The sequence below is a fragment of the Engystomops pustulosus genome, chromosome 11, assembly GCF_040894005.1.
Source record: "Engystomops pustulosus chromosome 11, aEngPut4.maternal, whole genome shotgun sequence".
In the NCBI taxonomy this organism is placed as follows: domain Eukaryota; kingdom Metazoa; phylum Chordata; class Amphibia; order Anura; family Leptodactylidae; genus Engystomops; species Engystomops pustulosus.
Window position 1 is genome coordinate 54299761 of NC_092421.1, and position 16290 is coordinate 54316050.

The window sequence follows — 16290 nt, forward strand, 5'->3', positions numbered from 1 at the left end:
GCCTTTACCTTGGAGTAGTCCCGGGCATACTCCTCGCTCAGGTCGTAGTATGCCTGCTGGGGATCAGCGACGAGGAAGGGGGCCAACACCTCTGCCCAGTGTTGCTGTGGCAACCTCTCTCGGGTGGCCACCCTCTCAAAGCCTGTCAGATAGGCCTCCACATCATCCTCGGCGGTCATCTTGGTCATAGCTTTGCGGACCTCTTTCCTGGCGTCCTTCACCGTCATTGCTGGGACAGTCCTTTGCTGAGCAGCGGTCAGGGCTGTTATCTGCTGGAGCAGCAATCTGTTTGTCTCTTGCTGCTGCACGTTGGACTGGACAAGCTGCTTGATTAACTCCTCCATGGCTGTGGCTTGCAGCTTCAGTGCTGTCAACTTCCAGGACATGCACTAGTGTATACTTCACTGCACTTTACCCGCTCCAATCCACCATATGTGGGGAATTGCTCTGGTAGTTGACAGGTAGCAGTGCAGGAAGCAGTGACACACGCAGGTTTAAAAGTCCAACTTAAGTGTTTATTCACACTCGCAAAACAGAACACAAATTCAGCCTTGGCTTAGGCACATGCAAAAACATTATAAAAGTAATTCCTGCCCGGCTAGGCGCTGTCTAATACATTTTGAGGACCCTAGCTATCCGGGTACCAGGCTGCCTGGCACACGCTCTTGGCCAGCAGCAAGACAGGAGACCCTCAGTTACCTTTTGCTGTGAGAATGAAATCTCGCTTTCAGCTCTCCAGGTAGGGCCTCCCCTACTGCTTCTGGCCTGCAGACTAAATCAGACCCTAACGAGGCCTGTGACCTGCACCTGTGGGCTATACAAAAGCCCAGGACCGAAGCCCGGGTGGAGTAGGAGTCCCACTACCAGCCTACCCCTACTCCATAATAAGCAGGCCCAGTACGGACATTACAAATGTGTCTGTGTTAGCTAGGCCAACACAGACAAAACAGACTATTCCTGCTTATCATGTCTGCATTAACCCTGCGCGGAAGACGATCTGCGCGGACATCGGGGCCAACGGAGGGTGAGTATTTTCCCCCCGATGTCTTTTTGAGGCTGCCGGCAGCTTTTTGAGGCTGCCGGCAGCCATCGCTGTGCAAACACCCGCGATCGGTGCTAGCTAGGGACCCCAGAGAAGACAGTAAAATGTCTAGCAACAGCCTCCTCTCTATAGAATGTCTAGCAGCAGCCTCCCCTCAAAAATAAATAGTTCATTAGCAGTCAGATTCATACCACAGGGCCCCTTAAAAAAAATTCCACATTTATCTCCCATGCTTTGGCTTCCTCTTCTCCCCGCAGGACTCGTGCAGTAGCACATGCAGAGACAAGCCTGTTTGTTCTGCCCATGCATATTGTATGATGTCAAACTGTATGCAGGGAAAGCACACAGACATGCCTCTGCCTGTGCGCTCTGATAATCAATTGTATGCGTGTCTTAAACACATGCACATACAATTGATATCTTCAATTATCTTCCCCAGTCAGGCCCCTTCCATCCCTGGGCTCGGTAATGGTGGCAAACTCTACAGATGTGATCATTACACCATTTTCCCTTCCCATGATTGCACCAAATGGAGAGATTTTATCACACTTGTACTATGTACGATTCTAATAAAATACCCGAATCTATACATTCAGCTAATTTTGTGGCTCCCATAGACTTGAATTCCGTGTTTTTGAATATTCTTTTTACCATTAAATTCTCACCCCAATGAAAGTCAGTGGACAGCGACTTCCATCGACAAGCAATTACATAGGTTCATTTATAATCAAATTCCTAAAACGGCTCATTCTTCTCGGCACATGATGAAAAACGTGATTTATTTATAGATCAATCAGGAGAGAAAAGACTTGTGTGCCCTTGAGGGTAGAGGGAAGGGGAAAAGGTCTACGATCAATGCTCATTATTCACAACATTTCAAGATTTTCTATGAAGATTTGGATGTCCAGGCATAAAGATTTTCCTTGGATAACACCTGAGGTGTCCGAGGGATTGATGTTTTCTCTTTTCTTTCCTTCTGTATCTTTATGCCTATTGATCTGACTTTCAGTCTCAACATTAACTATTCTGTGACCGTGTTTGCCAACCTCTCCAGTAAACACATCAATTATTAGTCTTGGGATAATATTGTATTCTGGAATTGTAATGACTCTGCCAGCAGGGAGCAGGAAAAAGGTCAGAATTGATTGGATAAATCCTTTTGTTTTCTGCTGACTTCTGGCATTACCTCTCACATAGATAATTTCTTTGTTACCTGCTATTTTTAGAAATGATGATTGTTTTATAATTTCTAGAAGGTGCCCAAAAGGGTATTTCGGAATTGTTTAGGGAAAAAGTTCTGAAAAGACTAATTTGATTTGAAACAAAGAGGTAATGAAATGCGGTATTTTTGGGTTATAAAAGTAATAGTGGCAATATGACCATTTCATTATCATAATGGGGCACATTAACTAAGGGCTTTACGATGCTTTGCTGACGGACTTTGCACGTTCTTTTAGGTGTAAACATCTTGCAAAGGTATTTAAGAAGTGTCCGCGCCACTATTGTGTCGCAGGCAACCCTTTTGTGGCGCAGCTGCGCTAGACATCATGCAACACAAATTAGGGGGCGTTCCGGCACCGTATTTAACCGGGCGCCATATTTAACATGAAAATTGGGTCACACATGTTAAAGGTGCACCACAAAAAATTTGGTGAACTCTGTGGGGCCAGTGCACGGAAGCGCCAGATTAATGATTTCTGGTGCACGTTCTTAATGAATCTGGCGCACCCAGCATTATACACGGGCAGAGCACTTTTAGTGCAGTTTCCTACATTCTTAGTAAATGTGCCCCAATATGTTTTCCATCTGAACACCTGTAGTGATGGACCCATCTTAAACTAGGGAGTTCTATTTCACCTTCATGAATGTGGAGTTATTTAAGACATTTCCGTCCGTGCCCAAATCATTAATCCCTTGCACCGCAAATCTACAACCTACTGAAAACTATAGTTTCCTGTGCTACCCTGTAGCAAAATTGATGAATGTCCTACAATGTGACCAGTGCACTTAGTGATAACTGATTTGCAATTCTTTTACTTCGTTACACATATTAGACCACTTGGCTTGCAGAATTCCCTGTATATTATATAGTATATAATAATAATATATTATATCCCTGTATATTATATATTAGGTTATAGGTGTAGCTATAACCTAATACTCAAATGATTTGATCTATTCAGAATTCTGCAAATATTTAGTTCAGAACACCTCTTTAATGCTGTAAGAACAAAGATGCTGGAACCTTAGATCAACTTAAACTGTCACCAGATTTTAACCAATTAAACAGGTAGGGTATGAATGTTCTTGTATTCCCTCTTTTATGTGAAACCTCACCCGTTTTTCTATAAAAAAAAAAAAAAAAAAAACCCTGTAAAGTCATGTGTAAATATGAAGAGAAGAATCATAATTAGCCTTCGATAAGTCAAATTTAGAGACTGCAGGCGGTGTGCCACTTCAAATGCTTATGTGTATGGTGTAATGTTTATGTCAGGGGCGTATGTATATGTTTACATTTATATACTTATATACATAAACATACAGTTCTTCAGGTATACACACACATTTTTACACTCTTACACACCTTTCTGGCAATTATAGAAATAGACTGAGACTGGATTTTTATCTTACATCTTACATTCCCAACTACGTCTTTACTGCCTGTATATCTAGTTCTGTAACTACAGGCCTGATTTGAACTGAAAGATGAGATTCTTATCTTTAATAGATGAAAGTCTGTTACTTTCTTATTCCATAATTGTGTTAGATTTTGCAACATTTGCATTGATGCTTAATGCACTGTTGTTTATGCAGTTTATAGCAGACTGTGTCCCATGTGGGCGTCTTAATGTTTGGCACACGAAGACTGGAGATTGGTTTGTTAAGGGATAAAATATATATTGACAGACACCCAGGAGAATGTGCCAGACATCCTTCTGCTGCTTCCTTGTCTTTAGTTCGGAGGGGCGTCCCTTTTCTGTTCTTTCCATGCACAAATCACAAGGCAACAGCTGCACTGTGTCATTTTCTCATTAAACACCAGTGATTCCCAGATGGGCAAAGAACAAAGGCTGAGGTAAAGGTGCTACAAGAAGACAAGGGAGACGCCAGGACTAGCGAGGAGGCAGATAATAACTAATTTGTCTGTAACCCGTATGTGACCTTCAGAAGGGATCGGGGAGCGGTGAACCTGCCATTCTAGAATGAACGTTCCCTGTTGGGTATCCAATTCTAACTCAAAATAAACTGTGAAGATCAACATTGACTTCTTACAATTTGTTGACTACAAGTTCCAAAATTTTGGTGAAGAGTCATGCAAATCATTCCTGTTCCCCTGCTGTACAGGTGCCGTGTAAAGAGTATTGCAGATTTTAATCCGCCATGAGGATGTGGTGAAGAGCATCCGCCAAAAAATTAAACCTATTTATTTGTTTTTACATTACACTACAATATAATACAATACCACTTTATTGATCCCCTGGGGGAGGGGGGGGGGTTATTTTGTACATAGTGTTCCGGCGATTAGAGACCATTATAACGATAACACTATATACAAAATAATCCCCCACCCCCACCCCGGGGATCAATAAAGTTGTATTGTATTGTAAAAACAAATCAAATGAGCTTGATTTTTTGGTGGATGCTCTCCACCACATCCACGTGGTAGATTAAAATCGCAGATTTTGTGCCGTATATTTAGACAGCAATCTTGTCTCCCACATTACCATCTTAGGCTAAGTACACACTTACATTCTGCAGGTTCTGTTCCTTCCTACGATATTAAATAGCAGAAAATGGAAAATCTTCTGTTTCATTACACTTTCGTAAAGCAGAGAGTATAACAGAAAGCCCAGATGCAAGTGTGACGTGGCCCTAACAAAAGCTGGATGATAGTTTATACCTAACTTTCCCAGGAACAGATAAAAACAATCTTTATTTTAGCTCTATTTCCCTTTAATGTTTTTCATTATATGTACTGTTACTGTAGGTTCATAATCTGCACGTAATCTTTGAGGTCAGCTGGAGATTCCTGGTGTGAATTTTCTAAGCTCTGCTCACCCCCTCTGTCTTTTTTACAGCCTTCAGTTATTGCTTTGTCTCCATGTGAAAATGGATGAATTCTTTTTCCTTGAAGTTCTTATCTTCATGATGCACAATTCCTGAATACCCGTGTTTCATGTGATAAGGGGATTCTTGGATTCATATTGTAGTTTATAGTATCTTTCATCTTTAGCTCTCAATAAACAGAATTTCACATTACATGTGACTGATGTGACAAGTGATGACATTGCCGCAGAATATGTTGGTGCTATTCACAGGAAATTCATTTATTTGGTTATTTTAATGTGTAAACACTCCAGGCAAACTGGATACATAGTTATGCCTAGTGAATAGCTGGGGGCTCTGGGACGTGACACATAAAGAATCAATGTCTCATGCATTGCCCCCTTAGGCTATTATGTAGATGTAAATCTTTAGATTAAAAAAACTGTATCACTGCACTTACATCATTTTTCTGTCTTCAAAATGTCATATCGGATTCATGGGGGAGGGTGAGAGGGCTTCTATGCCAATTGCAACCTTTATTCTGTGTATGACACTTCCACGGGATGTGGACAAGGACGACCCACGCGCCAGGTCATAGCGTAAGGAACTGACCTGATCCTCTATAATGTGCCCTGGCAGGGCAAGTATCACCCAGTCATGATCAATCGCCCCCATGATGTGTGTATTCAAAAAGTTGCAAATTAAGCTTTATATCCACTCCAGTCTATCAGTGGTGCAGGAAAAACGTAGGAACTGGTTGTGTCGTTTCAGGAAAGAGGTCACATATCTACTCAATACAGTAACACTTTGGGGGGAAAGCATCATGAGCTGGCTCTGACTCTGTCCTGTTTTGCTTGAAACTGGGCTATAATCTGCCACAGGCAGGTACCAGACTGTATTTGGAGTGGAGGTGGCTTATTGAGAAAATAGTCGCAATTCCAGTCTGTGCCTTAGGAATTGTGACTTTTTCATGGATTGTACACCAGATATATACAAAATCTACCAAAACAGCTTCAAAGGCACTCTAAACGGTGAGAGTAAAATGTCAGCCTCATGATTAATGGGCCTTGTGTTTGCTAAATTTTGAAATGGTGCAATTATTTTATTTTTATAACCTTCCTTACGGCATCCATATTGAAGACATGGATATAGTACAGTAGGGTGTGTGTAGTTTATCGAAGATGAAATATCAGAGACATATCTATTAGATGGAATTGACATGACATGTTCTTCATGAATCTGGCGACTTCTGCACCGCCCCGACATAGTGCCCCACTTTTTTTTTTGGTGCACCTTTAACATAGGCCATGCAACACACTTCTGTTGGACTTTGCATGTTTAATATGGCCCATGGTCCGACTGAGTACCAGAACGCCCCCTTCAGTGCAGAAATTTGTGTTGCATGAAACATGCAGTGCAGTCGCGCCACCAAAACAATTGCGAAGTCCATCAGAAAACTGGTCCCTTACTAAATGTTTCCCATAGTGTTTAGTATTGCTATGTCGCCTTATCTGGACCTTTAACAGTACAATACAGGTTTCACTACCCTCTTCAACTTCTAATGATATTAATAATTCCTTTATTTATATAGCGCACACAGATTATGCAGCGCTGCATAGAGTTTGCCAAATCGGTCCCTGTCCCCATTGGGGCTCACAATCTAATCAACCTACCAGTATGTTTTGGAGTGTGGGAGGAAACCGGAGGACACCAACACAAACATGGAGAGAACATACATACTCTTTGCAGATGTTGACCCTGGGACTTGAACCCAGGACCCCAGTGCTGCAAATAAAGGAGGACACCGCATGGTTTGGTATGATTTTTATTCTGTATCTTTTCCACAGGCAGAACAATGTTACTTCCTCTACTTGATTTTAACATTTCAGGGTACAAAGGTATAAAAGATGCCCCCCAAAAATGCTTGAAGTTATTACCATGATGTCAGTTGTCTTACAGCAAATATACAACATACCTAGAGACCGTAATTGGAAGGATGTCACTAGTTGTAAGGCATTGTTAAGACATTGCAGAGCCTTCTTCTTCTTAACACGCCTTCACTTGTGCACCTCCATCTAGATGGTATCGCTTCTTACCTTGCTGTATATGGCAGTTCTACCAAATAATCTCGCCTGATAATAACAGTGTCAGTGCAACACTATCAGCATTGTAGGTTAAAGGACTTGGTGTGACTTACAGTATTTGTGTATTACAGTACTAGTTGTGCTAGAAGGAACCATTAGTTGGTTATTGGCTGTGATAATCGAGTTGGCATTAGAAATACCCACAAATTCCAGTGTGCTTTATATTATGATGGTCCCCACGTCTCCGTTAGTTTTGGATACTAGTTTAGTTACCGTACATCCAAATGTCTAAGAACTAAGTGCACGTTTTTAGACTTTATTCTATACTAAGCAGTAGATGAAGAAGTGATGTGCTTTTTATTAATGGGTGACTATGACAATACACTATGATATCTAAAGGTCTGCATCATGCATCCATCATATCGGCATGGCCATGTTCCCTGCTACGTGGTGTGAGAAGATACTAGCATTCAATGTGTGTGATGATATCCTGATTCTGCCAATCTAGCAGATATTGGGGAGGGGGGGTCGGGCATGTCCGGATTAAACATGCCTGATGATTTTGTTCTCATGGAGAAATGCTGATCCTGAAGTCTTCTTACATATCAATTGAATTATAATGATTTTTTTTTTTTGTTATCCTTAGAAAGAGCACCACTCTTGTTAACAGTTTGTGTCTGGTATTGCAGCTTGTATCAATTTGAATGAGGATGAGCTTCAATACCAGAAACAATCTGTGAGCATGTGTGCCTCTAGTTCTGTAAAATACACCTTTCTCAAGGAGCTAGGCTCAGTTTTCGCTAGATGAATTCTTTCCTCTGTTTCCTATCACCATCTTTGGGAACACATCCCAGAAGCGGCAGCATGGTATAACATTCCTACAATGAAAGTGTGGGAATGTTTCATTCATCTAGCGCTGATTTCAGGACTTAATGGGGGATATTTATCATAAGTCTTCTAGAACAGTTTTACTTGATGATAAATCTCCCCCAATAGGTTCCACAATAGGCCAGGACATCCTATAACACCAAAACCTGGCAAACTAAACTAGGAATTGTGGTCCTGAAATAGCCAATGGGGTGTATTACATGAACGGACCTTCCTAGAAAACCATGTATACTCTGTGACCGTGTATGATGCAAGCATTAGCTGTGATCTCTAAGTGTAAATGAGTCAATGACAAAGTGAAGATTCTAATGGACAAATGAGTTAATTACTACTTGCTTAAGGTTTACCATTTAACCCTTCATTCTGTTCAGGCTTCTCTATTTTTTTGGTTGAAACAACAGTTTCTTCGATGATCTCTTCATAGGCTTCTCCTCTGTGAGTGGATATTTTGGAGGTCGTCTTGCTGCCTGCGTCTGCTTCATCTTTTCTTGAGGAGGCTGAAGATGATGTTATTCTCGAGGAGGATGAAATCTGGGCTCGGGGTTGATAGGAATAACTCTGTAATGGGTTTGGAGGCATAATGCTCATTCCACTGGTGCTAAACCTGGTCTCCTCACCCTCCAGCAATTTCCTGAGAAAATACATAAGAAAAAGTTACATTCCCAAATCCAGGAGGCACAAACTATCTGGTGCATTACACAGATACATGTAAATGGGGTATTTGTTGCCTTTATGATCAAATAATTAAAACATAACTCAAATAAATTGCAAAATTGAATAAACCTAGTCCTATATATTATCACAGAAATCTGTTCATGTTTCCTTCTTTTTCCCCTGCCTATCTTTAAGCAGCTTATTTAAGCAGTTTGTATCCACTGCTGAGAGATAAAGGAACCTGAAAAAGTATCTAATCACTTATCTCTCTGGATAGTCTAATCACCCCAAAGAGCTGAATCATCAAGGGCAATATTAATATATGATATTATCTAGATATAGAAAAATTGTATTATTTTATCTAGGTATAGAAAGAGTTAATCATTAGCCTCCTTATCTGTCTAAAGTGGATGAATCTCAGAAGGCTTTCAGATACACTGCTCGCCGCAGGAGAAAGAAGGAACAGAAACAAGACACAAAGAAGCTTCTTCACTTAAGCCTATATATTACAAAGTTTACTACGAAAAAATGAATCAAATGTTTAGTTACTATTTAAATCAATGATATCTCCATGTAAATGGAAGCAAATGAGCACTAATGCAATATTGTCAATATATACATGCTAAATGCATGGAGAACTTTGCCGATTCACTACCAAAGCACAGTAAATAACTGATTAACATACCTAAGCAGTGTAAACAATAGGCAAAGTATAGATGTTATCAATGAGAATTTTAGAAAAAATGTATATAAATAAATATAAACTATTATTGCATGTAAGCTGCTGATATGATCCAATAAAACCACAAATTACCTATATGCTGCAATTTCAATGTCCAGAGCCATCTTGACATTGAGCAGGTCTTGATATTCCCGCAGATGGCGAGCCATTTCTCCTTTTGTGCTCCTCAGTTCATTTTCCAGCTGATTTATTGCATCCTTTAAATGATAAAAGCAAAGGATTATATTATGTAGCCAAAGCTCCAGCAATATTATTGTCACATAATTTTCAATATTAAATCCTTATCTTTAATTCTCTAGTTTCACTGTAATAAGTTCAAACTTTATTTTGGGTACACTGGACCCTATTCTTGTGATCCGTGGAGGTCCCATCACTGAAACACCCATTGATCAACAAGTTAAGAAAATATTTGCTTTTTTTTTTAGAGAATCTGGTTACTAGAGCATTATGTATATACCATAATAGGCTTGCCTGTTGTCTATAATATACAATCCCTTTAAAAAGTTATAAAAACTTGGTCACATTTCTGTCTTCCGTCTTTGCTATAGGCTCTTATTATCAGATTGGGGGAGGTCTGACAGCTGCCATATCTGCACAGTGTTAAGCAAATAGCTCCAGACTCAGCGCAATGGCCATGTTGGGGTACTGCCAAACAACCTTCATTCAAGTTAATGGGAGGTGAGCTAAGATACCACAGCATAACCACTACACAGTGTTGTAGCTGTCTGATTCTGGCTTTTCTACAGTATGCTGATCTAATAGTCACACCCAAGCTGATCTGATGTTAATCACCCATCGTAAAGATAGGCCATCTACATGTAGTTCTTGGACCACCCTATTAATATAAAATTTTACTTATAAGTATTATTGGGTTTAGCATTTTCATTACTGATTTTTCAGTTTTTGACTAGTTTATAATAAAAAAATATATGTTTGGTAAGCACTAAAGCCTTGCAGCATTGGGATCTTGGGATCAAGTCCCATCCAGGTCAACATCTGCAAAGAGTTTGTTCATTCTCTCCATTTTTGTGTGGGTTTCCTCCCACGCTCCAAAACATACTGGTAGGATGATTAGATTGTGAGTCCCATGGGACAGGGACTGATGTGTGCACTATATACATAAAGGAGTTATGCTTCCGCATATTGAATTTTTAAGTATACTTTATCAAGTACCAATTTAGGACCAAATTTCTTACATAAATGTAGCCTCAGATACATGGTAACTTAGTAAGCAGAAGGTATAGATGAGTAGCATTAGATTGTACCTAGCAACCATGCTTAGGATTATCATCAATAATCAGGATTATTATTTTAGGAATAGCTCCACCCTTGTCTATTGACAGTGTCTGGTACTGCAGCCCAGTCCCATTAAAGACTATTCTACAATGCAACCAAATGGACATAGTGGTGATGTGTCCAAAAGAAAATAGAGATATTTTACTACACTGAATATAGGATACAATATATAAATGTTAAAAATAGTTTTTTCATGTTAGATTTATATTTTCAGACTCTATAGTTTCTCCTGTTTTGATTCATTCTTTCATTTCCCATTTGCATATAATTCCCTGCTACACATTAATGCAATATACCAGCGTGAAGTAGGAAACAGAGAAAGAGAGAGGCTAAAATTAGTTTTGTTTCCAGTGAAGGTTGCCTGGGAAATGAAGCCTACAGATTCCTCTAGGAGTTTGGTTGCTAGAATAATACGATTCACACCTAGGATCCTACTTTCTTCTCTTATGTTACACTTCAGTAAACCCTCTACAAAACCATATGCAGTCATCTGCAGACAATTATTATGTGTTATCTCACTACTTCACTAAATTTGTATATTGGATATGATCACACCTGTTATAAAGGAAAAAGGCAATATAAGCGAATGGAAGAAAGAAGAGGTGCCACTCCCTTCTCAAGATGGCGATGGAAGTTATTTTGGGTGGATCTAATATTTACCAGACTGATTCCAATGAATTTAGGTGGAGCAAAATTCTAATAAAAAGCCATGCCAAGATTTTTTAGGTCATTTAAACTTTCCAACATAGAACTAATTCATAGATAGACTGATGTTCCAGTAGGTTTAGTCGGAGACAAAGTCTTAAAGTAAATGAGAAGTGCATAATTGATGGAAACAGAAATAGAATTCTTAGAAGGCATTAGAAAGGGAGATAAACTTTTTATATAGACATATATTTTTTTATATCTGTATAAAATATAGATACATGGACAAATAATAGAAAGACCTCTTTGAGATACATAGATAGACACCAGAGAAAAACAGCACTATAGAGTATAAATTGGGAGGACAGCAGCACATTTGTGAACCCTTTTGTTTTAATTTGTTTGTATCTTGTACTGCTGTGAACCTTCTTGATAGATACATAGATAGATATAGAAAAAAAGAAAGTCCAAAGTAGCATAGCAAACAATGGGTGCAAATATGTAGACCCCGGCGTGGGATTCCAATATATTACAAAAGTTCCTTTATTCCATGATGCAATGAGGCATAGATAGGTAGGTAGGTAGATAGATAGATAGATAGATAGATAGATATGGGATAGATAGATAGATAGTATAGACAGAGATATGATGATTCATTGGACAGATAGATTAGATGGATATTCAGATACACTACATAGAAACATAGATTACATAGATATAGATATAAAGAGTCAATGAACAGATACATAGGCAGACAGACTGTATAGATAGAGATATGACGAATCATTGAATAGACAGATAGAGATAGAACAGGGGGATATTCATATACACAATATAAATAGATCACATAGATAGAATTGAGAAAACTCATTGGGTTATGGGGAAGAAATATGATAGTAGTAAGACAACTGCATAGAAAACTCATATATAATTATTGTGAGTCACAAGGGGAAATATATGTGATAGCAAAATAGATTTCCTCAGCAGTGTGATGTTGTTCTGCCCTTCTTACTGACAGTTATAATAGACCTGAAAGATTTTTAGAAATAGCCATTGACTTTTAATATAAAGAAAAGAACCCATATCTTATCCCAGTTCTTTGTAGCTGGTACCTTTTAGAGTTAAGTCCCCTGATAGTTGCACAAGTGCCTTTGTTAGACTCTGCTACCACTCCCTACCCCTCCTCCTGCCTCCCTGCCTTCCTGGAGGGGATTTTTTTTTACTTTCCAGTGCACCACAAAGCAGCTACTGTCTACACGAATATGTTATATAAGACTCCTCATCTATAATGTATTACAGCCATTCTCCATGATGGCAGATTAACCTGTTCTTGTAACATGTATCAGAACCCATATTAAATGAGTGGAAATACAAGGTGTATGACCATTGAGATACAATGTTTATGGTAAACAACTGTATATGTAACAAATGAATATTATAAGATGTGTATGTGGGTGCAGTTATATACTATACTGCAGCAGGGGGTGGGAAGTACTCAGAATAGCAGGAGTCAGTTCAGAACCATGGACAGCAGTGTAATGAAGACTTTAACATTTTATGCAGTGGTTATATACTACAAAAGTCCTGAACCTGTCCTGAAATAACAAGCCCTCCTATAGAAGCCCACCATAGAGGAAGTATTACCTGCAGACCAGCAGTCTCCGCAATGTGCCTCTCCTCCATCTCCTGGATCTGTCTTTCCAGAGACTCATTGGTACCTCTGAGGCTTTCAATCTCGATGGTCTTGGACTGGAGCTGCCTTCTGTAATCATTGATCTCCTCCCTGCTGGCTCTGATCACTTCAGAGCTCCTAGATGCCTGCTCACTCAGGTTGGCAAATTTAGACTTGTACCACTCGTCTGCGGACTGTAGGTTCTTGGCTGCCAGAGACTCATACTGAGAACGAATATCTTTCAAAGCAGAAGTCAGGTCAGGCTTAGACAACTCCATTTCTACTGAGACCTGGGAGGCTTGAAGCATGGCCATCAACTCTGTGATTTCTTCTTCATGGACTTTCCTCATGAATGAGATCTCATCCAGGAGAGATTCCACCTTCTTCTCCAGATCCAATCTAGCTAAGGTGGCATCATCCACATCTTTCTTATGAGCTTTCAAGGCATACTCTGTTTCTTCTCTCATCCTGATCTCATCCTCATACTTAGCTTTGAGTTTCTGGAGATCATCCTCAAGGCTATCCCTGTCTATGATGAGCTGAGACTTCTCCGTGTTGAGGTCTTCTACAAGCGACCTGAGATCTTTCAACTCTTGCTGGTAGAGCTCTCCAAGCCTGGAGGGTTCAGATTGCCTTTGCCTAAGAGCTATCAGCTCTGTTTCCAGCACCTTGTTCTGTTGCTCCAAGTTATGGACCTTCTCAATGAACATAGCAAAGCGATCATTGAGACCTTGAAGTTGCTCCTTTTCATTGGTACGGATGATTTTGAACTCATTGTTCAAGGCTGAAGTTTGGGTCAGGTCTAAGTTTTCTCCAGATAGATAACCACCTGGTCTGGTAGATCTTCGGTAAGAAGGCTGTGAAGAAACATTGCTGCGGGACAAGGATTGGGACCTAAAGCCACCAGAGATGGTTGTCCTGGATGAAGAGCTGCTCCCTCCAAGGCGACTGGATGACCTAGGAGGGTCTCCAAAGATCTTCCTGTAGGAGGAGGAGAGGTAGTGATCTGAACCAAAACTCATCTTGGAGAAAAGATGTGGGAGGGACACCTGCTCCCTGCCTTTTATACTGAGAGGCAAGATCAATAGGAAGGGGAAAAGCTTTTACTTTGGTTGTCACATAGTGTCATTTAACCTCTTCCTTCCTGCAATGCATGCATTATCTGCTATGCTGCAGCACTAGATATTGCAAAGGAGTTAACTCTAGGAGGAGACGTGAGCTTTATTTCCTACAACACAGATGGAACTGTCCATTTTGCCGCAGTGCTGATGTCAGCATTCTGCTTAATTCCCCAGCCTCCCCCCTATGCCTGGTACAGGGGCTCCCCCACCACCTCTTGTCCCAATGCTACTCTTAAGAACTGCAAAGACTGAGAAATCCTGCAACGCAAATCCTAAGTCCATATTCAGGTCTCCTGTAGGGAATCAGAGAAATACCAAAGAGAAAAAAAATCACATTATTACATAAACCCAGCTCTCTGTAATCCTATAATTCTGTAAAAACTCTTCACAGAGATTCTGTTCTAATGGTTTCTATCCACCCAGATGGGAGGTCAGGGAAGCCTCCATCTATAGAGAAGCTTACACAGAAATATTAATCTTTCTTTTTGTCCCTAGCAGCTCTGGCTCTGTCCTTAACATGGGATATAACAGTTATATATAACCATCAGATGTGCTAGAGCTGGATTTACCTTTTAACTCTTTATGCTTGCTTCATGGCAATACTAACATAATATTTTCAATGTAAAAGAAAAAAACAGCTTTAATACATCATCATATGTGTGTGCAAAGCAAATAGTATGTTATATAATATAGTGAAACCTCTCCAAAAAACTTCTATAAGGAGACCACACCCTAACCTAGATAAATTATGCATCTATCAGAATAAAAACGTATAGAATACCACTAGTACTTGTCTTATGTGATATATATATATAATATATATATATATATATATATATATATATATATATATATATATATATAGTGTTTATTATAGTATCACATAGATAAATAGATAGATTTGGTACTTTGTGACTGAAAAACATGCCTGCTTTTTTTTCCAAAAACAGCGACAGCACCTAACCATGATTTCTGCTGGTATTGTAGCTCAGCTGTATAGAGATAAATAAACCTGAGTTTCACTACCACACACTACCCGTGGTCAGCAGAGGAGCTGTTTTTGGAAGAAAGCATTTTTATTAACTTATTAATTACTACACTAACTTTATATTTCTATGAAAGTAAAAAAGTAATGATAATGCAAAGCTGAGATTGTACTGTAGCGCATCTTGATATAATGCATGGCAGGGTTTAAAGTATTTATTATAGTCACTTTGTGGAGCTGTGTGTTCAGTGGGTGTGACATAAAGCTATCATTACTGTATACATGGAGGTGTGAAGGAAATAACACTGATTATCTCTTAAGAATGGTGGGATATAGAGGTAAGTAAGTAAATAGTCCATTCTTGAAGCTGAAAACCATAAGATTATCTGCACATGATGCAGAACGGCTGCAGAATTTCTACAAGCAACAAAGTAGCTGAAACCGTCCTGTTTATGTAGATTTTTTATGTGTTGTATGGGATTCACATACATTTTATTCACTAGTTTGATACTATATTAAGCTGTAGATTGTTCATCATTGTGTGCAGATAGCCATAGGGGATCTGCCATGGGGGACAGATGCAAAGTATTCCATCTATCACTGGCCTCTGCTGAGCGTTCACTCAGTTACATTGCTGGGGGAAATACACAGAACATCGGCAGCAGCTAATTGCTGGTTGTTGCCAATGTTTACTCCTCCTCCCAACTTCAGGGGGGAGGGGGAGGAAAAGGACAACGTGTCCACTGTATGTGCATGTGCCCTCGCCGTTGTAATGAAACTTTGAGAATCCTCCCAACATATCCTTACAATGTAGGAAAATAAATGTGATGTGAACCAGGCTTGAATAGGTTTTCTTTTAACATATTGTGGCGGAATATATAATTTATATGTATATGCTGGGGCTGCTAAGGTGATATCCAAGAACCCCTTAAATATCAAATCCCCAGTTCTCTGGTTATACTTTCCCCTGTGATTTGTAGTACTATTGTCTGTGTTTTGTTGGACCTGTTCACCAAAACCCGTTCGATCCCCAGTCTGATCTGAAATCCTGAATCTGTACCTGAGCCTGAATCCTGCCTGATCTGGAAGCACAAACCTGTACCTGAGCCTATGT

General features: G+C 39.8%; 1 protein-coding gene across 1 annotated transcript; it reads right to left on the minus strand.

Annotated features, from left to right (window-relative positions):
* Positions 1–6898: 6898 nt before the first annotated feature.
* INA (internexin neuronal intermediate filament protein alpha) lies at positions 6899–14159 on the minus strand. The gene is made up of 3 exons (XM_072129279.1): positions 13043–14159; positions 9530–9654; positions 6899–8692 (listed from the first exon to the last, which is right to left on the minus strand). The coding sequence occupies exons 1-3, from the start codon at positions 14090–14092 to the stop codon at positions 8398–8400; spliced, it is 1470 nt and encodes a 489-aa protein (XP_071985380.1). The 5' UTR covers positions 14093–14159; the 3' UTR covers positions 6899–8397.
* Positions 14160–16290: the final 2131 nt, after the last annotated feature.

Coding starts and splice junctions, on each gene's coding strand:
- INA (XM_072129279.1), bottom strand. CDS start 14,092: ATGAGTTTTGGTTCAGATCACTACCTCTCCTCCTCCTACAGGAAGATC. Junction 9,655..13,042: donor CGGAGACTGCTGGTCTGCAG/GTAATACTTCCT, acceptor TATCATTTAAAG/GATGCAATAAATCAGCTGGA. Junction 8,693..9,529: donor ATTGAAATTGCAGCATATAG/GTAATTTGTGGT, acceptor GTATTTTCTCAG/GAAATTGCTGGAGGGTGAGG.